The 22,124-nt window shown below is 35.1% G+C and overlaps 3 protein-coding genes across 4 annotated transcripts; 2 read left to right on the forward strand and 1 right to left on the reverse strand.

Moving 5' to 3' along the window:
* Positions 1 to 580: 580 nt before the first annotated feature.
* LOC145603538 (protein NBR1 homolog) lies at positions 581 to 4,944 on the forward strand. Its single transcript, XM_081659465.1, has 6 exons — positions 581 to 958; positions 2,014 to 3,128; positions 3,206 to 3,590; positions 3,675 to 3,824; positions 3,929 to 4,555; positions 4,656 to 4,944. The coding sequence occupies exons 1-6, from the start codon at positions 902 to 904 to the stop codon at positions 4,749 to 4,751; spliced, it is 2,430 nt and encodes an 809-aa protein (XP_081515591.1). The 5' UTR covers positions 581 to 901; the 3' UTR covers positions 4,752 to 4,944.
* A 1,448-nt stretch (positions 4,945 to 6,392) lies between these two features.
* On the reverse strand, positions 6,393 to 11,176 carry LOC145589895 (transcription factor-like protein DPB). 2 transcript variants are annotated; one of them, XM_081646599.1, is made up of 10 exons: positions 11,045 to 11,176; positions 10,105 to 10,332; positions 9,786 to 9,865; positions 9,606 to 9,649; positions 8,583 to 8,645; positions 8,342 to 8,488; positions 8,162 to 8,230; positions 7,936 to 8,034; positions 7,333 to 7,403; positions 6,393 to 7,087 (listed from the first exon to the last, which is right to left on the reverse strand). In XM_081646599.1, exons 2-10 carry the CDS (start codon positions 10,329 to 10,331, stop codon positions 6,724 to 6,726), a joined length of 1,164 nt encoding a protein of 387 aa, XP_081502725.1. In that variant the 5' UTR covers position 10,332; positions 11,045 to 11,176; the 3' UTR covers positions 6,393 to 6,723. The 2 variants fall into 2 exon arrangements, with proteins under 2 accessions (XP_081502725.1, XP_081502732.1); XM_081646606.1 differs by having other exon boundaries at positions 10,105 to 10,335; positions 11,045 to 11,158.
* A 2,497-nt stretch (positions 11,177 to 13,673) lies between these two features.
* LOC145603548 (serine/threonine-protein kinase STY13-like) lies at positions 13,674 to 18,487 on the forward strand. Its single transcript, XM_081659476.1, has 6 exons — positions 13,674 to 14,434; positions 14,935 to 15,067; positions 15,179 to 15,374; positions 16,555 to 16,679; positions 17,080 to 17,238; positions 18,010 to 18,487. Exons 1-6 carry the CDS (start codon positions 14,304 to 14,306, stop codon positions 18,325 to 18,327), a joined length of 1,062 nt encoding a protein of 353 aa, XP_081515602.1. The 5' UTR covers positions 13,674 to 14,303; the 3' UTR covers positions 18,328 to 18,487.
* Positions 18,488 to 22,124: the final 3,637 nt, after the last annotated feature.

Raw genomic sequence — 22,124 nt, forward strand, 5'->3', positions numbered from 1 at the left:
ATCTTAACCGATATAATTTTGTAGCATGCAAAGCGATGCTTTTTTGTAATTTTTTTTGGCTAAATTTGATCTCTAAATTGACCCATATTGACTAAGTTGACCTCAAAAACCTCATTTAAATATTTTTTTCCGCATACAAATCGAGGCACACACAATTTTTTTATAATAATAAAAATATTAGGTACCTAGTCTTCGGCAAAATTTTTGGTATCGAACTTAATTAATGATATTTTGTACCCCTAATGAAGAATTTTGTGTTGTTATAGCTACCAGTCAAAATTCATGCTGCTACTCTTCAAAATTCATATTGCTACTTACACCTTGTTAAAAGTTTGTGTTATTGAGGCCAACTTTGCTTTAAATTTAATGGTCATAAAATATTTGATTTGATTCCAAATTAACTTTGAAATACTCAAGTAATTGTTCAATTTCAAAGTAACCATAATCTAGTCAATAAAAATGAACAAATCACAAACACAAAAAAATTCCACACAATTAAAATGACCAATTTACCCTTCCCAAAATCTTTCCTTAGCCTAGTATCTTTTCTTTTAGAAGAAGAAACACTCAAAGCTATAAAAGCAGGAAGGTGCATACATTTGGGATAAACATAAACACAGCTCAAGAGTTTTAGGATAGAGATTATCGAACCTGGAAAAATATCGCGGCTAACGGGTACGCGCGTTAATATATAATCTCAATAATAAATACAGTAATTAGGTTTCCAATTTTCACAAAAAATTGTTTCTTTTTTCTTTCCGAAAATCTCTCTTCCAAAAAAAAAAAAAAAAAAAAAAAATTTGTTCAAAAACCCTTTAAATTCTCCAAATTAGGGTTAGCTAGAATTTCAGCGGCTTACTGGTACGCTTTCTTTTGATTTTTGTCGACTGCTTCTTCTCCAATGGCGATACCTAAGAAGACCGCGGAAGATATCATGGCTAATTCTGTTGTAATTAAGGTTTGGATTGAATCAATTTTATTAATTTTTTAAGTATTTCAATTTCAATTTTTGTTGATTTTCCTTTGATATTATTTGATGTTTGCTAATTTTGGTTTGATTTGTGTATAATTGTGTGTGAAAGTGAAATTGCTTGTCAAATTATCTGATCGCATTGTTTGATTTTGGTAATTGTTCGTACAAATTAGGTTTTGTAATGTGAAATCTGAAATTGCATGTCAAATTTATTTTAATTTTTATTTTAATTTTCGTAATTGTTTGTCCAAATTAGGGCTTATTCTTTCGATTGGGTCTTTGATTTGATGGATCGAATTATTGATTGGTTGTTGATCTCCATGTGGTTTGATGATGGTGTATTATTCAATTGTAATTGAGGTCTTGTAAATTGACCGTTTTTTTTCGGATTTTGTTCTTGTAATTATTTGTCACCGTATATTATAATTATGCTATGAATTGAAGTGAACTTCCGGTAAATAGGGATTATGAGAGTGTTGGTGATGTGTTTTGCTAAGCTACTTGCTGCTGTTTTAATTGATTAAATGCCCGATCAACATTTACAATAGGAATTACTCTGTAGTCGTGATCAATAACAGATGTTATATATATAGGCTCTTGTATCATGGCGTAATATGACTTTGATTATTGTTGATGACGAAGAGTGTACAGAAATTCTCTTAACAGACTAAACAATACATTTATGAGTAATAGTAGGAGTGAGGTTTTTAACATTATACAAGGAGAAAAGAAAAGATTTATGAGAGAATGTCTGCTAGTAATCTTTGACGGTGTGAAAGATTCTGTATCGTCATTTTTCTTTTGTATTATCGTATTACCTGATGGTGCAAGTTACATTTTGCTCTCTTCATTTAGTCTCTGTATTATATAATCAAGTTAGTTAAGTTGGCTATAATGTGGACTTACATCTTCATGATTTGAGATTATGGACATTAGTGATTACCGATAGTTGGGGCTATAGGGTTGCAATGGGTCTTTTAAAGCTTGAACTTGTGCTTGTCATGTCATTATCTCTGAATATTCTTCGTATTACTTTTTAGGTGAAATATGAGGATACACTCAGGCGTTTCAATGTTCCTGTTAAGGGTCAGTGCTTAGATCTAAACATGGAAGGTCTGAGGCTGAAGATATGCTCTCTCTTCAACTTTCCATCTGGTGCAAATTTTACCTTGACATATCTAGATGAAGATGATGACTTGGTCACCCTTGTTGATGATGAAGATCTTCATGATGTTGTTAGGCAGGATCTGGATCCAGTTAGGATCACTGTTAACCTGAAAACAGACAAAACTGTTCAACCTTGTGCTATAAAAAATGAAAGCTCAATGCCTAGAGGATCATCTTCATCTTCTACACAACACAATGGCAATCAAAATGTTGCTGAAGTCTTGAAATCTGTTCCGGAGCCTCTACGTGATGCTTTTACAAAGATATCTAATGAATTGTCATCAAAAGCTGCATCTACTTCTCCTATACTTGCTGATCTCGTGGATGGTTTTTCGAAAATGGGGCAGCAATACCTGAATGTATCTCCTCCTGGTATTACTAATGTCAGCAGTCATGCAAAAAACTGTTACGATCCCAATCGAAACGGTCTAAGTAGAAACGATGATGCATCTATTGGTGAAAGGGTAAACCTTAATGATTCTCAAACACCTAGTTCTGTGCAGCCGACTCTTAGAAGCACCACTGAAGCTACAGGAGAAGCAGAACCCCCTAGACCTCCCCTACCTTTACCGTTTTCCCACAAAGGCAAGAATGCAATCTCTGAACCTTCATCTCTCAGATTGTCAACTAGTGAAGGTAAAATGAAGAAGGAAGTTGCAGAACACTCTGCTGCAAAGTCTGTTATGAATGTGCACAAGATCAACTGTTCCAAAGGTAGCATGAAAAAGCGTGTTTCCTCTGATAAGGAAACAAGTAGATACGAATCTTTTCAGGGCTTAAATATTTGGCATAGACCCCCTTTCAGGTCCAATATTCACTCAAGTCCATTTGGACATTCGCTCTGGGGTGAGCCTGAGAATTTTAGTCCTCCTTCGGTTCACGATAATTTTAACAAAATTGATGCTCTGGGCTCCATTTTTCACAAAGGAGTCCGCTGTGATGGCTGTGGGATTCTTCCGATCACTGGACCAAGGTTCAAGTCTAAAGTGTAAGTATGATCTTGTGGTTTTATGTGGATTATTTTCATTATTCTATTGAAGTAATTGTCTTACTTTCTTTCTGCAGAAAATATGATTATGATTTATGCAGCATCTGCTTTGGACGAATGGGGAATGATCTAGATTACTGTAGACTTGATTTCCCTTTGCCTTACAAGCATCCATCGGCCTTGAAGAATTATTATGATCCTAAACGCAAATTACCACTGGTGCCTCTAGTGCATCCACCTTGGGCAATTAGGAAACCGATAGGAAAGCATTCTCGCTCTAGACTTGACTGTCGCTTCATTATGGATGTCAATATTATGGATGGGACAACGATGGCCCCATCGACCCCTTTTACCAAGATATGGCTGATGCGTAACAATGGGGCACTTCCATGGCATAATGGACTACAACTCCTCTGGATCGGGGGAGATCGGTTTAGTGCCTCTGATTCAGTAAAGATTGAGGTATTCATCTCCCAGTCTTGTTCTATAAAAGGTGTTATGCTTGTTGTGGACTTTTTAGTCATTGTTTTTGTTTTATTTTGACAGCTACCTATCAACGGTGTGGATGTTGGCAATGAAATCAACATAGCAGTTGATTTTGTTGCGCCGGAATTGCCTGGCCGATATGTTTCCTATTGGAGAATGGCAGAGGCGTCTGGGCAAAAGTTTGGACAACGTGTGTGGGTTGAAATACAGGTCTGTTTTTGAGAATCTGGTTTCCATTCTGCTTTTCTACAATACATTTGTATTAATAGGGGTTTTAGTTGTTTTTTTAACTAATTAGCCCTGTTCTTCATCAGGTTGATGCTTCTGTGGACTTGACCTGTGAAGGATCCCCTGGCCCTGATTTAAACTTGAACCTCCCTCCTCAGACTACTGGAGCGTTGGGCCCACAGGCTCTAGATGTAAAAAATGAACCTGCTTTGAACTTTGAAGATAAGTCTCCATCAATGGTTGAGCAGAGACGTAATATTGAAATTGAAGACTTGAATTTTCCCATCAATAATGATTTACTGGTTGCTAGTGATGTGCTGTGCCCTACTGCTAATGCAGCTTCATCGTCAGAATGGCCTTCTATCGAAACTGCTGATGGTGTGTTTGATGAGGCATTACCTGTTCCAAATCCTGACACAGCAGCCACTGACAACCATGAATCACCGTCTGCTCCTCCAGCAACTTTATACCCTATCATTGATATGTCTGAGGGGTCTTCTTCTGCCCAGAATGACAAGAGCAACCTTGAGCAAGATCAGGAGAAAAAAGGCGTTGAAGAGACCCTGCTGAAGGAATTGGAGGAGATGGGATTTAAGCAAATTGACTTGAATAAAGAGGTTCTTCGTGTAAATGAGTATGACCTGGAGCGGTCTGTGGATGATCTCTGCGGTGTTTCTGAATGGGATCCTATGCTCGAGGAGTTGAAAGAGATGGTAAGTCCAGGAGACATTTGAATAGGTTGAGCTGGTTTGGGGCTTCCGTCAAATTTAATTGTTTTTCTACTTATTTATTTTTTGTAACTTTTGGCTGCAGGGTTTTGAAGATAAAGATACAAACAGGAAGCTGCTGGCTAAGAACAATGGAAGTATTACGCGCGTGGTCATGGATCTGATAGCCGGGGAGGAATAGTAGTATATTTGCATACCTATCTATCTTTTGGGCCAATTGTTATTAATAATGGCTGTCTGTGAACTTCTTTAATGTTTAAATGTTTATGGCTTTGCCGAGACGGTGCTGTGTGTGTTGATTTGGGATTTTTATGTTTGGATTTTGGAACGCTTGCTGTGATATGGCAGTATATATATGATAAATATTTGATAAATGATGTTCTGTTTGGACGACCTTTTTACTCATCATGTCACATACTAACAGGGTTGGCTTTTATGCTTATTGTGAGATCTGCACATTCAAATTAAATAATACTTCGTACTTGTAAAAATGCTATTGAACCGACCTTCTAGCATTGACGTATTTTTTTTTTTTCATGGGTTAAAATCTTTGACGTATGCTCTCTTTTACTGTTTGGGTGCATTGGGTGTACCAAAAAAAAAAATTGCTGCTTTGCTATTGCTAAGTTAGGTGCAAGGCATACTAAAGACACACTGCTATTGCTAAGTTAGGTGCAAGGCATACTAAAGACACAATAATTACAGTTTTAAAATTATTGTTTCAGTTTAACTTTAAACTACTAAGGTAAAAAAAATGGCATAAGGACTTGTTGTGAAAAGAAAAACATCATCAAAATGGATCTTATTAGATTCATCTCATTATAATGTTTTCGAATATGTACTTTTCTTTTTCTTATTTTTAAATTCACAATTAACGATATTTAGTACTCCCTCCGTCCCCAAAAGTTCGACCCTTTTGGCTTAATTTTAGTCCCAAAATGATCGACTCATTTGCATTAGGGCATGTTCTGTTACGTTAAAATTCAGTTCAGTTCAGCTCAGCTCCGCTCCTAATTTCCTTCTCTTATAAAATATTCATTTCAGTTCAGCTCAGTTCAGTTCAGCTCAAATCAGTTCAGTTCAATCAATGAGAACATGCCCTTAAAATACCCACCAATTTACAACAATATTTGAGCAAAATTAGCTTCCTCGTATAAAATTTTGTTTTTTCATGTACTTTTAATACTCTCTCTCTCTACTTTTTTACAAACTCCATGTAAATTTATCTTTCCAATATACTTTTTACTTCTTTTTATTTAACTTTCTTAATACCCGCGAAATCAACCCAAAAGGGTCGTCCGGGGACGAAGGGAGTAATAAGTAAATGATAATTAAAAGTTCTGATATGATCTAAATGTTTTTTGTCTGATATGATATGAATTTATTAAGGAATAAGAAATCAATGTCCTGTCACCAAAAAAAAAAAAAAAAAAGTTGGAGTGAACAAGCCCAAGTTTGAGTCTTTTAGAAAATCAAATCCGTTCGCCATGGAAGTAGATAATTTTTGTTTTAGTAGGTAGGAAACTTTGTCACTAATTTAAACAATATTTTCCAAGCATCCTAAAGTAAAATATGTCACTAATTAACATAAAGTAGAATATGTCACTAATTAACCTAAAGTAGAATATGTGACTTTAACTATGGACAGGTAGTATCTGATTTTATACTCGTAGATGATTTCTACTGTATTTGGTTAAAGCCTTAAAAGTTTGAAAATCCTGCATCCAAACCCTTTTGGAATTTCTAGACGGAATGGTTTACAATTTATTGGATTAACTTTGTACGAAAACAATAAATCAACATAGATTATATAGATTTCAGAAATTGTCCTAAAGAATTATCTTCGGTATTGAGTCAAGAGCAACATATTGAGTTCTGATTTATCTTTGTATTACACAACATAGTTAACTGTTACTACGGAAGAAAAGGAAAGACGGGATGTTGCTCAAGAATAATTTTTCTTAGAATAAAATGGTGATACAGCGAACTATAAATTTGCAGTAAAGGGGAAGACTAAGTTTGTGTCACTCCTATATAGTACCTCGCCCTACAGCTGAAAAAGCTATACTGAGAGTGATGGCATGCTGCCAGGTTTAGTAGGAACTTATACACAGATAAAAGGAGATGTATGGAAAAAGTTCAACATCTCTGGTCTATCTGTCATGCTGCACACGAGCCTTAAGTATACCAGGAAGAGGTGGAGATGTGGGGCTCTTCATTGCTGTATTCGGCCGTGAAGAAGGCAATGTCATTTGAGCTTGCTGTGTGTTTGCTGATGTTGGTGATGTACAAGTTTGAGGTTGGTATGGCTTGGGCGGTGATGGTAGCTGAGAACTTTCATTGTGATAAGTTTTAGGTGAAGGAGGCTGAGAGATTGGAGGATGGTAAGTGGCAGGTACACTTGGACCTTCACCTGCATTAGCTGGAGTATCGCAAGCCTCACCATCAAATAGAGATTTGTTGGAAACATTCATTTGCTTCAGGACGTAGTTGTCGTCATGGAGTTCAAAAGGGGTACTGCATTACATGGGCCATGGAAAGAAACAATGGTCAAAAAATTTGCCAACGGCAGGACATATTCTGCAGTCACAAAATCATACAGTTAAGAGCTCAAGACTAGGTAGTTTTCTTGTTTTTTTTTGGGCCAGCAGGACATCCTTTATGAGTTTAGTGCAAAGCTGCCAATAATTCAATTTCTTTGCAAAAGACCATAGAGCATAACATATACAGTAAATAGAAACTTTTGTAATGCCTTTACTTACCTATTAAAATCAAAATGCACAAGCTGCATATCTTCTGAAATTTCCACTTCAACAGTAGCATTTGGTCTAGTCTGCAATACAAAATTACAAACCATGCAAGATTATTTGAAATGGCCACTGCTTTGTTTCAGGTTATGAAAGACTTTCCTATATCATTATAAAGGAACATCAAAAAGCACCATTTACTCACGACGAAGTCATTGCTTGTACAATTTTTGATGAGCTAATAGTTAATCACCTTAACATAGTTCTATACCCCTACAATTGAGAACAGTACAGCACCTAAGTAATAAGTAACAGACTCCAAGAGGGCACTGGCAGCAACATATGCAACAAAGTAGATTATTAATCTATTATCAGATCCCAAATACCATTTATCATGCAACAAAGTAGACTATTAATCTATTATCAGAATCCATTGTTTTCTTAAGTATCTCACCACTATTAATCTATTATCAGAATCCATTGTTTTCTTAAGTATCTCACCACTTAGAGTAGTAATCCAGCCTAAAATGAATCACAAAGACATACAAGTTACAATTGTATAAAAAAAATGATTTAAATTGAAATAGGCAAGAGGAATCATTCAACACTTTGAATTACCTGAACCAGAATAAAAGGTAAAGCTACACCACCAGTAGGAGCATTCCCATCTCCAAACAGCTGTTGATTACGCTGTATGAGGTTTTGATATCCTACGAACTTCAAGGAAGCAAAGGAATTAGTAAAATATAGCAGAAAAAAGGAAAAGAGAGTATAAATTACAAACTTAAAAGCACATAATAGCTAAGAAGCTAATCACTTGGGCTTTATATAAAGGAATCATTACTTGTTCTTCCAGTTCCCGCAAGTATGCAGCTTTCTTTTCTATCCTATTTCTCAGTCCTACCCGCTCTGTCTGCAAGTTATAGCATATGAATCAGCTTGAGAAAGCTTACACAAAAAATATTCTCAAAAGCTAAAAATGTTCTCAAAAGAAAGACCAACTAATAGCACGTAACTTTCACACCTTTAACTCTTCAATGTCATTCAAGCTTGTCCGAGGCAGACCTCTCCATTGTATTTCCTTCTTATCCTTGGAAATTATATCCATTGCCATTAGAACATTTAACGCATCATACACTCGTCGGCGAATGTTTTTCTCATCATATCCTTGCTGAAACAAAGAAGCAGTTCCATTTAATATTCTCCTGAACTTTCAAGCATACAAAACACAATTATTGAATCTGATTAAAAGGAAAAATGCATACATTTTCATTTGTCCCAAGAGCATTACTTGCATCTGCATATTCAGCAACTAGTTCATCTGCTACCTGGAGGTTATTCCAATCATCGATATCAAGCACGAACATGTGAGAAAAGAGCAACAAAAACAATACGGCACAAAGAATGCACTATCTCAGGAGGTGCTTAGTAAAAACTTGCATCTATACAGAAACATACAAGATACAACAGACAAGGTGGGAAAGGTAATATAACAATAACAAAACACTTTGTAGCTTTTGCAATGTCAAACACTTGCAATACCAATTAAAACCGAGTATAATACATGAATAAATTTTCCAAATGGTATAATGAATGAAAAAATCCAGTGTTGATTGGTGTTATTAATGTTGGGAACATGCTCAATATTTCTACTTTCAGCTCTGTATAGAGGCCTGCATTGTCTGCATAGATTCTTTTCCTTTGAAAAAAAATTACAATAATCTTTGTGTTAGACATCAATCCTTCCTTCTCCATCTCTTCTGTCCGTTTCTACCTCAACCTGTTTAGGCTTCTATAACTACTATTAGGATCTCTAGATTTCAACAAGATCACTCACTAAGTCACTAAAATTTCTGTCAGATCATACATCAATTAGTATAACAGGGGCTTTAAGCCCTCGTCTAGTATGCAAAGACATATAAACTTAATGCCATGATATCCTCTTGCCTAGTAGCATATTCAAAAAAAATAAACTAAAAGTTCTAAAGTTGTTTGCAGAAAAGCTAAGCCATTTCATAAACAAGATTTTCTAAACCGAGCCACCACCTCCTACAGTGCTAACACATATTCACTAGTATACGGATGTAGTAAAAATGTAAAATTATGGTATTGTAACGCCTATGAAGGGCATTTTTTTTGTTGAACATGATTTGGAAAGATAGATATTATAGGCACTCCATTACTTAGTTGTAAAAAGGAAACTATCAGAAATAATCCCAAGTAGAAATAAAGATGTTCAAAGAAATAAGAAATTGCAAAGATGAGTGGCATCCAACAAAGCAGCTGACCTCATTGTATGTTGTCCTTCCTTTGCTCTCCACTTTTTCACAAACTAGTAATTTTGACAGATAATATAGTCATGTACACAGACAATAGAAACATCCCAAGTCAGGAATTTGTACTAAATACATAGTGGAGTAGAATATGATTTTCTAGGAAACTTTCATCAATGGAGATATGCTGTTTACCTTTCATACTGAATTGTCGAAGTCCCCGACCACTTTTGTCAGTTCCAGTTGCACGTTGACCTCTTTTTTTCTTCTTACTCCTAAATAGAGGTTAATAGAATGTAATATTTAGAGATGGAAAAAGATTCTGGTGAATGAAACAAGGCATAGTAGCAGCAGAAATGCAGAAACTTCACCAAGACATGCAAATTTGGCAATAAACCCATTCATGACTCAAAAGACTAGAAAAAATACACACAATAAACCAACAAATAAAAAGGAACCATCTAAGCATCACAAAAGCCATAAAGCAACTTAAAATGGAAGATACAAGACTTACACAACAGCACCCTGAGAGGCAGAATCATCACCATGAATCTCAAGGTGACTTAGTCTAAGAACAGTACTGTCACGAGCTGGTGTTGCCATTCCAGCTTCGCTCCGGCTCGATGGTGAGCCCACACTGCCACTAGTTGATACTGACTGTCCTGAGACAGCAGGCCCCCATGACCTGGTAGCTCCTTTAGGGTTCTTCTCCCCGTCTTCCTGAGAATTCCCAGTTACCATCCTGCTGAATATAAAAGGCGAGAATTAGAGAAGTTCAGGCCTGTTCCTGAGCCAACTTATCCTGATATGATCATCTACTGTATTCCTCACAATTATGCAGACCTGATACTAATTACAATTAGCCTGCATAGTCCACAACTATTACTTCTATTGGTAACCAATTGAAATAGCATCATAATCAACTACATTCTCTCAACTACGCCCGACCCTGAGCCAATTAGTCCCGATACAAACATCTACCCTCTTCAATATGATTCAGAGCACCTGATACTAATTACGCCGGTGTAATTTAGTCAATGTAGTCTACTACTAGTACTTAATACTTATTGACATAGAATCACAATTAACTAAATTTCTCAAATAGGCCGCCAGGCAGAGGGGGCATAATGTCAATTTTCATAGTTCCATCCTAACATTGAAGGGTTATAAACAAAATCTGCAACACATTAGCAATTTTATATTACTGAATCATCAAATTGGGCACTTATAATCACGTAAAATTCCTACCTTAGAGTATCTTAACGTAAATTGTAAATTGCAAATATAAAGATTCATAATTTCAGTAATTATAACCAATAATTCAATAATTTAGCTTACAAGAACCCTAATTAGACTATGCTAACAATTTTATATTAACAATATTGCGAAATTAAACCCTAGATTGTGAAATTGATATTCCATAAAAACAGAAAAAGGCAGAACAAACATCTTACCTCAGAAACTGCTTCGAATGAGAAGAGAAAGCTCAGACGCAGATTCAATGGAGAACTCAGAATACGCTTCAATGAAGAAAAGAGGGAGAAGTGCGCGAAAAAAGTGGGAAAAAAAAATCCAAAGGAAAAAATGAAGACATAGGAGGAAGATTAATGACACGTATATCAACCGTCAAATTGACTACGAGTAGGGTGCTAATTGAGTTGAGCATCTCGCGAGCAACTCGTACTCGACTCAGTCAAAACTCGACTCGAGTTAGCTCGACTTGACTCGAGATGTTAACGAGCACGAGTTGTGCAAGTTCTAACTCGACTCGATAAGCTCGTGAGCAACTCGGTAATATATTAATAATATAGAATTTGCAAACAAAGTTACTATCTTTAAACAAATTTGACACTTATTTAGCCTTAATTTATATCATAAGAAAAGAAAGAGTAAATTTTTAATAATATCTATATATAATAAGGAAAACAATATAAATTGAACAAAAAATAAATAAAGGCATATAATAATAGAAGGACCAAAATTTTAACGAGCAAATTGTGAGCTACTCGACTCGACTCGAAACTTTAACGAGCACGAGTCGAGCAGGTTTTATTTGCTCGACACTTTAGCGAGCACGAGTTGAGCACGTGTAAAAAGTTTCCGAGTTGAGTTAAGCACCCTTCAGCTCGTGATCGACTCACTCGATAAGCACCCCTAATGTCTACGAGTAATAATATCTTTAATTATCAATATTAAACAAGTATTAACCTCGATCTATTGGTAAAGTTTGCGCTCCTAGAATTATAGTTGGCGATTTAAAACATGTGCAAGGCCAGAAATGGGTGTTCATGTAAGCAATAGGGTTGTAGAATATTGACATTTTTGCACAAAAGAATTATAATTGTATTCATAATTTGAAGTTCGACATTGGAAAAGGGAGGACATTAAAACGATCAAGGGACATAAGAGTGTTGACAATTTAGATTTGTTTAGCAAGATTTCAAAAACATAGTAAAAAACCTTGAAAGGATCGTTATAGTACAAGTAAGGTTAATAAGCTTATTTTTTTAACAGCATTTCAATTTACTTGCTCCATGAGAATGATTAGATACTTTTTCAAATTTTGAGAGAGATGATGGGGGGAAGTAGGTGAACAAAAGTTGATATGTGAGAGTGATGGATAGCTCAAGTGGTTAGAGCTTCCCTCCCGATTCCAGGAGATCCTGGGATCGATTCTCACCCCCGCCCTTGTGGCTCTCTAAACACCAAAAAAAAAAAAAAAAACAAAAGTTGATATGTTTTGTTCCAATTATAATCCAGTATAGTATTTCGTATACTTCTAGGTGTGAAATACTACTATAAAATATCAATTTTGAGGTAAAAAAAAATTGTTAAAGAAAAAGTTTAAATAAGACATTTAAGAAATGTAATTAAATGAATCAAGTAATTAAGATAAAACAAGTTTATTCTAAAGCAAAAGTCATGTTGTTCACCTAATTAAGTCAAAAGCTCTAAATAAGCTTTATATTGTTTAAGTTCGTGTTTTAAAAATATAACTCTATCTTGTTATTGTGGAAACTACTGCATACAAAATTAGATTTAAATCTTGATGCTAATGCTCTAAAACCAAATGATGGTTTACCAATTCAAAACTAGATTTTTATTTGGGAGGTGATTCACTTATGTTATGATTCTTAAGAAGAAAATAAGTATAAAAAAAGTACTGTACATAGACAATTGTTGTGTCTCTTGAGACTATTTTTCGGGCGTAATATTAGAAGGAAATACTATTCTATACGTGTTTTATTAATTACTACTGTGTAATAAATAGGAGTATAAAATAAATTACAAGTGCATTGTTTTACATTTATGGTATTACATTAAAATTCATTTTTAGATCTCATTTGAATGATAAGATAAGTAATCGTTGTTTTATAAAATAAAAACAAAATGTATCAAAACACAATTTCAACAAAAAAAAAAAGTAATATACATGTAGGCTGTAGAAACTACGGCACTACGCTACCTTTGTTTTCCTAAGACTTGCTTAATTACTTTCCGTTTCATTTGTTTTTCTACGTTCTACTCACTTTTACTTTATTTCATTTATGACAACTTTTTATTCTATTTTTTTATAATTCGCAACCCTACTATATGGAACCTAATTTTATTTATCTCTTTCTTCTTTAATACAAAAGTGTCCACATGTATAGTACATTCTTTAGTTTATGTAGCTGTAGTAGTTAAGTACTCCGTAAGACTTAGCAAAATAGAGGTAGTATGAGCTTACAAGCCCCATCTCCACAAATACAACAATAATAATCCGGTAAACAATATCCACACGAGATTATGTAATATCCATAACGCACAATAACGTCCTTACACAATTGTACAAACACTTGTACTAGTGTAGCACAAATAGGGACTAATAAGAATTAATGGTAGCAAAAGACCACAGAGGATGGGAGGATGATTAGAAGAAGGCAATCGCATTTGTTTGTGTCCAAGCAAAGTCCTAAATATAGCGTGCTTTGCCTACCCCCATGTTGGAAAGATCCGTTTCCATGTGCATCCCTTGATTATTTTATGTAACACTTCGTATATAAAAAACTATACTACTTGTATAATACTCCATTTTACACTATGCTCAAATTATACACTATTCTCTCATACCTCCCCCCTTTAAATCTTTTTCTCTTTCTTGTCCCCCCTTTAATTTAATCCACTAAAACCTCTCTCTTTCCCATGATTCTGTCCTCAGATCCGTGAGTAAGGTTCTGTAACATCACGTACAACCAAAACCCTTTTTTTTTTTTACTTACATTTTTCTAATCATCTTTCACCCTATTATAATCACTACTCATTAATTAGTACTAGCTTACAAAGTTTGTTTTTTTTAGCTGGGTTTTTGCTGAATTGTTTAAAAATCCAATTTTTTTTGAAGTTTAGCTTGTTTGATTGGTTGTTGTTCTCTTTCTTTGTGTATGTCCCCTAAACTGGGGGATTTTTTTGGCAATTTGGGCTCAAATTTCAATGAATTTTGTTGGGTTTTGCAATTTGTAGCTTCTTCTATCCATATCTTGTAATTTGAGATGTGGGTGTTGTTGAGAAGCTGCCACCAAGTAGTTGTTGCAGCAGCAGAAATGAGCAGAAAGCTGGGGTTTTAGCAGAGCATATCTTTTTTTGATGATTGTTGTTCTTATTGATTGATCATTTGGAAGAAATTCTGGGTTTATTCTAGCTAATTGTTTGGTTCAATTTATTTGGGGAAAAATGGATTCTGGAGATGGGTTTTACTCAGTTGATGAGTTTCATTTAGATTCTAAATGGTTGGTTGATCCAAATCAGCTGTTTGTTGGACCTAAAATTGGTGAAGGAGCTCATGCTAAAGTTTATGAGGGAAAGTAAGTTTACAAATTTCTGTAACTTGTTTGGATCAAAGTAGGGTTTTTTTGTGCTGTTGGATTGCCGGATCATCAACCACCCTCACCACCGCCATTAGCGGTGGCGTTGGTGGCCTTTGGTGAGGGTGGTTGATGAACTAATGTTTATGTGGTTAAACTTCTGTAGATTAATTTTTGTAAGATCTGATAATTCTTTGTTTTTAATTTTACATATGGTATCTTTACTTTGTAGAAGAATTGCTTATAAATGAAATTACAATATGGTGTAGTAATTTAGGGAATAAGTTGAGGTTGATGATTGTATCTTTGAGTTTGATGATTTATGAAAAATGTGAGTATAGTTTAATACAGTATTGAATAAGGTAATCACATTTCTTTGCAAATTTGATACATTGTTATGAAGTTGATGGGATAAAAGGTTTGAGAGTAATGTAGGTTGTTAGATTGAGGGTGTTAATAGTCATCCTTTTCCTTCCTTGATATGGGATAATGTTCTTCAGGTATAAGAATCACAATGTTGCTATCAAGATTGTCCATAGAGGCGATACGCCAGAGGAGATTGTCAAGCGAGAGGGGCGGTTTGCGAGAGAAGTAGCTATGTTATCTAGAGTTCAGCACAAAAATTTGGTGGAGGTACTTTAATTCCACAGCCCTCATTGCTATCATCAAGCTATGCATAATTTTTAAGGTTAATTATTGTTGAATTCTGCCTATTGACTTCAATTTAGCTATATGTGCTCACAGTTTATCGGTGCCTGCAAAGAACCAGTCATGGTAATTGTTACCGAGCTTTTGTTGGGCGGAACATTGCGTAAATACCTGTTCAATATGCGGCCAAAGTGTTTGGATAGACGAGTTGCTATAGGGTTTGCCATTGATATTGCTCGTGCAATGGAATGCCTTCATGCTCATGGGATCATACACCGGGATTTAAAACCAGGTATCATTTGAACTTAGAGCCACATTTCTGTTTTGTCCATATGATCATCATGTGTAGTAGATGCTCTAGATAGCAGCTAAATCATATAGGCTGTCTGCATTGTTCTGCTGATCACTCTGATGTTGGTTGTCAGAGTATTTGTGGACCCATGCCATGAGTCAATAAGTGTCATTGTGTCAATGATGCACTAAGGCATTTATTCTGAACTGGTAACGATCTATAATATGTATGCCACTAATCATCCAAATCTTATCGCGCCAAACATTCTGACACTTATATGGCATGGCATAAAGCTAAAGAGTGGCATCTAAGTCCGAACCACATAGACCACAAAATTGTTTCGGCTCTTTTGTATAATGTTCACCTATGCTGAGAGCCTGAGAGTGTTTGAGCATGTGAAAAGAACTGAATTTGCACCACTGAAGCGTATCTTTCTTTGTGCTTTTCTTCTACTATTATACTTGGCTGATCTTGTGACTATTCTTATAATGTCTGAATTTATGGGTTTATCTGGAATTTATTTTTGGGGATGGTCAATAAAGGGTGAGGAACTGAGGACATGGGCTTCCTTAGCCATAAAATAAGCAAGTGTTTCCATTTCTGTCTTGTTTCTCTGGCTGCTGAACTTGGGTAGATTAATTTCATTTTCTTGTATGGTATGGTGTATACCTCGAACTCATAATTTCTGATGGAAAATTTTGCAAAAATCTTCTAGTTAATGTAACTATTTGATGTGATTTCCAAACCTCTCCGGGTGATTACCATTTCCTGACCGATGATAACAAACTTTGTGCAGCTTTTAGCATTATGTTAGAGTTCAATTCATATTTTAGTGCTAGTGTGTAGTGTCATGTGATTCCATTGTTCAGGAATTTTGGTAAAGAATCATCAAACAGAAGTAATAATGTGGATTTGGACTTTTGGTTAGAACTTGATAATTTATTAACAAGGTGTACTGGACCTGTAGTATTTTCGAGGGTGGAGTTTTTTTTTTTTTTTTTTTTTTTTTTTTTTTTTTTTTTTTTTTTTTTTGGGGGGGGGGGGGGGGGGGTAATGTTGACTGTTACTTGCTTAAAGGCTTGAGTAGTGATAGCTGCGGCTTTCAGGACATGATACAGACTTGAAGTTATAGTTTGTGATCATATGAATTATTGATAACAATTCTTGTTATCTTTTGCAGAGAATCTACTATTGACTGCAGATCACAAAACAGTAAAACTTGCAGACTTTGGTTTAGCGAGAGAAGAGACTTTAACAGAGATGATGACCGCTGAAACGGGAACTTATCGATGGATGGCCCCCGAGGTTCCTTACTAAGACAACTCTTAAAATTTTCTGGATAACAACCTGATTTTATATAGATCACTTCCTCCATCCTAAAATTATATCTTACATGTCTTAATATTACATCCCCAAAAAATAGGCCACTTTATAAATGTATTATGTTAGAAGTCGTATCTTATTGAAATTAAGTCAATTTTTTAAACATGACTCCAAGTCAAACATAGTCTATATACAGGGATGGTGGGAGCTTTAGATATTATGAAGACGAAGAAAATTAGGGTGTGTAGTGGGAGGGGAGAGGCACAAGAGAGAGAGGGAGAGAGAGAGAGAGAGAGAGAGAGGTGGGAAGATTGTGTGTAGTGTAGCTAGTTGGCAATGATGAAGATTTCCTAGTGCATAATATCTTTTTTTTTCATGACAGTTGTACAGTACTGTTACTCTGAGGCAAGGAGAAAAGAAACATTACAACCACAAAGTTGATGCCTATAGTTTTGCAATTGTCTTGTGGGAGCTGATGCACAACAAGCTGCCCTTTGAAGGCATGTCAAACTTACAGGCAGCATATGCTGCTGCTTTCAAGGTAAAATTTGCTCGACTTGCTTAACCTATGCTCATTAGCCTATGTTAAAAAGTCATATTCGTACTTGAAATTTTAAGGCAAATTTAGCATTTTTTGACCCAAAATGAAGTGTCAAGAGTGTGGAGTTTGTGGAGTAGAGTATTAAACATTTCTGAAGGTGTATTGTGGAATCTAGTTATTTGTCGCACTCCATAAGGTGATGTTGGAGAGGAGTGGACAAGAGTAGAGAGTCTAAACTCTAAAGTTTTTTTCATCACCTAAAATTATAAGTTGTACAGTACTGCCACTTGATAAAGCGTAAGGTATTATCAAGTGAAATCGACAAAGTATAAGTTGCAAGAGAGGGCAAAATATCTTTAACCTGTATACCTCTTAACATAAGTCTTTTCCTGAAAGAGAGACTTTGGAAGGAAGCTCTCCCTCTTTTTTGTATTGTGTATTGTATTGAAAGATGATAGATTGATAATTTGATAGGGAAGCATCATGTGGTTATCTTGGGATATTTAAGATGACCAAGGTTTTTACAAGTATATACAAAGTAGTAACTAAGTCAATAGGGTGGCTCCCAATTTTAGAACCATCACTATCGGGTGGCTTCATGTTTCCTTTCCCTTTGTCTTTAATGCCATGAAGAATAAACTTTTTTGTCAAAGTCTACAATCTAGGAGACTTGTAGCGTCGTAGCCTTTGTGGATTTGTATTTTTGCATTTGAACTAGTGTTGTCTATGATGAAATGCTGTTGATTTGGTGGTTTTCATCCTTTTTCCCAGAATGTGAGGCCTAGTGCAGATGACCTCCCTGAAGATGTAGCTCTAATTCTAACCTCATGCTGGAATGAAGATCCAGAAGCCCGACCCAATTTCACGCAAATAATCCAAATGCTCCTTCATTATCTCTCTACCATTGCACCTCTCGGACCAGCAATCCCACCTCGGATATTTACCAGAGAGAATTCAATTCTACCTCCAGAATCTCCAGGCACAAGCTCTTTGATGGCTAAAAAGGATAGCACAGGTGAAACACCAAGGGAATCCATGCAAGACAAGCCTCGAGGGTTTTTCTTTTGCTTTGGTGGCGAATGTTACTAGCCTAGACTGTTAGAAGAAAACACCTTTCTAAATTACTGAAAAAGGGGCTGCTCAGAAAGTGCTATGTAGCATAGTTTAGCAATTTAGCAAACAATCTGTTGTAATTTGTAACTTATAATAGACCCATTCTGATGAAATAGTACATGTCTAAAATTGCTTCCTCGCTTTCTGCTATTTAGTGCTGCTTGGTATAATCACATAATTCGGTTTAAGCACTGAATAAAGAAATTCGGGCAGAAACTAATTCCTAGAACCAGCACAAATTCAGGTCAAGTGCATCCGAATCTGAGTTGCTAACATTTCCAATACAACGCGAAAGAAGTGCCTGGTGCCCCAAAGTTCCGAGCACGGGCAACTACCACTCTGCTGAAGCAGGTGCTTCATTTCTTTGCAAGTAGTATCAGCCAAGCCAAAAGAAATATCCCACTCTAGTAATGATATCATATTATCCTTAATCTAAGTAGCTTATGCGTAGATTACATCCATAATTAATATGGACCAACTGACAGGAATGACAGCTATAAAATATTCAAATAAGTTTGGTATAAGCTGAATAATTTACACAGTGAAGTCGTGCATAATAGGAATAGAAGAAGATAAAGATAGATAATGCCATAATGTTATGTTGATAGGTCTGTCTTATTGGTTTGGTGGGTGTATGTTAAACGTCAAAGCTGTTAGATATAATTACAGTAATATTTGAACCTGTGACCTTAAGTTTCCGACTCACAAGTGACCAATAATTGTTCTTAGGGGTGAGTTTTGGCTCTTTTGGATTTTTTTTTTTATTTTTTTTATTCCTATCTCTAAGGGTTATTTTGAATTTTGGCTCTTTTGGGTTTTTTTTTTTTTTTTTCCTATCTCTAAGGGTTATTTTTATTTTTTATAACATAATAATCGGATTATAATTTAGATGTAAGAAGTACCAGTTTGATATGGACATAACACACAAGCCATAAAGTTGATCCTTTGCATCATTATCTGCCAAAATAATGGTCCACTCTTACAAGTAATTTTTGACTCGAATTTTTCAAAACAAAAATGAATTGTACTCCGTACGTAGTAGTTTAGTAACCCTGAATCGTACGGACTACTGAGTAAACAATTATAAATTAATAATTGCAAATTTGCAAGAGCTTAGAGCACCGACACAAGAAAATAAAATAAGATCATGATTTTGTCACTTCTCACAATCTTGAATAAATAAGATAATTATTTTTCCTTGTTCAAAAATGATGAGCACATTGTTTTGACTAGGTGCTCCGTACTCAATACTCAATTAAGTCCAAGTAGGGTCTCATTATATTAAAAAAAAGTCAATTAGCTTCTTTTATGTACAACTATACAAATTATGAGGCTAATTGCTAAAGTAAAGTTTAGATGAGGTAGTATATTATGTGAAACTCAAGGAAATCAAAATCAACGGACTTCATTATATCTTCCTTAGTTTGATCCATTATATATCCGATTGTATCATACATAAAGACTCTTATGATTTACTAACACTCAATTTTAATTGCCCTTTCTATTCAATCATTTTATAAAAGTTTCTAACGATATTTATGTATTCTATATAGCCTATATTGGTTGAATATGTTCTTTGGGCTGTATAGATGAATTTAATGCTTAGTACTAAAAGTTATAAACGACTTAAATATTCTTAATTTATTTTGGAAAAGTTAGAAAATATTATTCCAAATAATTTCCTTTACTTGAGATATCTTTTAATTTGTCACTTGTAGTCAAATCGAATCGTGTTTTTTAGAATTCAATTTAATGATAACATTAACTTGTCAATGACGTTGCTCGAAGTGCGCCTATGAAACATGTTATTTTTAGGTGTCTACATCGTTACAATCGTATTTCTTTCATAAGAATCAGAAATTGGAAACTTGTATGATTTGGCCATTTGGTAATATATATTCTATGGGGCATGGGCATTGCCAAAAGAAAAGATTGGGTCTCTTGTCTTGGAGAATACTTATCCTCCAGGACCTCCAAGAAAAAGAAAAATAACTTGGTAATCTTTCAAATTAAATGGTGTATAACAGTATGTACTATGTTCCTCTATCTAAGATACTCCGTAATTGATTACATATGACCTTGATGTTAATAGTAAATACTTACTATGACTGTAAATTTGGGTTAAAATGTCAAGCCATGATGTGAAAATGAAACTTATTAGTATCTATTGTAGGCTTATATATAAGCATATATGGAGCATAATATTATTAATATGCATTTCTTAAAGGAAAATTTGTCTAGAAGGGACATATATATTCACTATTTTGTCTGGAAGGACCTTAAATGTTTAAAGTGGTCTAAAAGTTCATTTTGTTGTTTGGGGGGAATCTTGAGGTCGGAATCCGGCAATAATTGACTTTTTTTCTCTGACGTTGACCTCTTATGTGACCTTAAAAAATAACCCATTTCTTCGTTTTTCCAAGATTTCCCTCAAATTCTCTTATTTTGATTTGTGTCATTTGGGGATTAGAAAAGAGAGAAGGAGGTATTGGAGGGAAATCGTGGAAAAAGAGAAAAATGGTTCATTTTTTAAGGTTACGTAAGAGGTCAACATCGGACAAAAATGTCAATTATGGTATGATTCCAACCTCAAGGTCCCCAAACAACAAAATAAATTTATAAGGTCCTTTTATACCATTTTAAACAAACAAGGTCCTTCCAAATAAAATAGCAAACATATATATCCCTTCCAGACAAACCCTTTCATAAAATATTGTTTCTACTTTAATTTCTTTATGAAATAAAATTGGTCAATAAAGTAGGAAGATTTAGCAATATGAAATAGATTGAGTATAAATTTGAGAATTTATAACAAAAACACCTCACGGCCTCAATAATATAATTAATACTTTATTTATTTGTTATTAATTTGTAGTCTTTCTTAGAGCTAAGCTTAACATTTTTCTTTATAAATATGTTTCAATTTCATGATAGTGTAAGTTTTTATCCCTACTTTGGCATATTGAGTTGATGAAAATTAATGGTCAAACTTGATGTGGTATGACACTTTGACCATAAAAATCAAGTGTGAGATATTTTGTATTGGAGAGACGAATAAGGGTCACTGGTGTATCTATGCTTGCTCTTCTGTGTAATATTCTTGATTGATTGATATCGTTGATGCCTATTATTGGGTTATTAGGGTATAGAAAAATGGCATAGGGTGCATTACTTTTTTTCACCTTATCACAAAGAATAATAAATTAAAGTGATTATTCTTTCCAATTGCTTACAAAAACCTTGCTTTAATTTCCTTTCATCAAGACTTGTTACAATATATAATAGATAATACACTCTAAGGGAGGGTGTTTTAAGCAAAAATGGCCTTCCGATATACACAAAAACAACGTTACATACAACCCTCCTATAGCAAGGACACCACCTATAGTAGTAGTGGTGACTACCTTGACTATATTTCCAATCTCGATAACGTCCCTCGTTATCCTAGTGTCAATAATGATGAGGCCTATAGGAATGACATTGGATCGGATTATGATCAGGACACGGATGGAACAATTCATATCGAGCACCACCACAACCACGTGCCAGAGAGTCATGCTCGGCCTCAAAGGGTTCGTTTTGTGGATTCTGTTGAGCCGCCGGTGGTGGATAGTAATAAGAGAAGGGGGGTCAAGCCACCCAAGGAGAAAGGGGGTGCTATAATGAGTGTTGATGATGAAGCTGATAACTTCATCAAGGCCAATCATAGGGGCTTTGAGATTCGCCGGTGGAATACTTTTACTATGTGACCAAGATACTACATACTCGATCTC

This window comes from Chenopodium album, chromosome 2 (assembly GCF_948465745.1).
Source record: "Chenopodium album chromosome 2, dcCheAlbu1.1, whole genome shotgun sequence".
Classification (NCBI taxonomy): Eukaryota; Viridiplantae; Streptophyta; class Magnoliopsida; order Caryophyllales; family Amaranthaceae; genus Chenopodium; species Chenopodium album.

What these genes read in the sequence shown, in the direction of transcription:
- LOC145603538 (XM_081659465.1), top strand. Translation starts at nt 902, where the DNA reads ATGGCGATACCTAAGAAGACCGCGGAAGATATCATGGCTAATTCTGTT. An exon ending in CTGATTCAGTAAAGATTGAG is followed by an intron (nt 3,591 to 3,674) that starts GTATTCATCTCC and finishes TTATTTTGACAG; the next exon opens with CTACCTATCAACGGTGTGGA. An exon ending in GTGTGTGGGTTGAAATACAG is followed by an intron (nt 3,825 to 3,928) that starts GTCTGTTTTTGA and finishes GTTCTTCATCAG; the next exon opens with GTTGATGCTTCTGTGGACTT.
- LOC145589895 (XM_081646599.1), bottom strand. Translation starts at nt 10,331, where the DNA reads ATGGTAACTGGGAATTCTCAGGAAGACGGGGAGAAGAACCCTAAAGGA. An exon ending in GAAGGACAACATACAATGAG is followed by an intron (nt 8,646 to 9,605) that starts GTCAGCTGCTTT and finishes AATAACCTCCAG; the next exon opens with GTAGCAGATGAACTAGTTGC. An exon ending in GTGCATTTTGATTTTAATAG is followed by an intron (nt 7,088 to 7,332) that starts GTAAGTAAAGGC and finishes CATGTAATGCAG; the next exon opens with TACCCCTTTTGAACTCCATG.
- LOC145603548 (XM_081659476.1), top strand. Translation starts at nt 14,304, where the DNA reads ATGGATTCTGGAGATGGGTTTTACTCAGTTGATGAGTTTCATTTAGAT. An exon ending in ATCGATGGATGGCCCCCGAG is followed by an intron (nt 16,680 to 17,079) that starts GTTCCTTACTAA and finishes TTTTCATGACAG; the next exon opens with TTGTACAGTACTGTTACTCT. An exon ending in CATATGCTGCTGCTTTCAAG is followed by an intron (nt 17,239 to 18,009) that starts GTAAAATTTGCT and finishes CCTTTTTCCCAG; the next exon opens with AATGTGAGGCCTAGTGCAGA.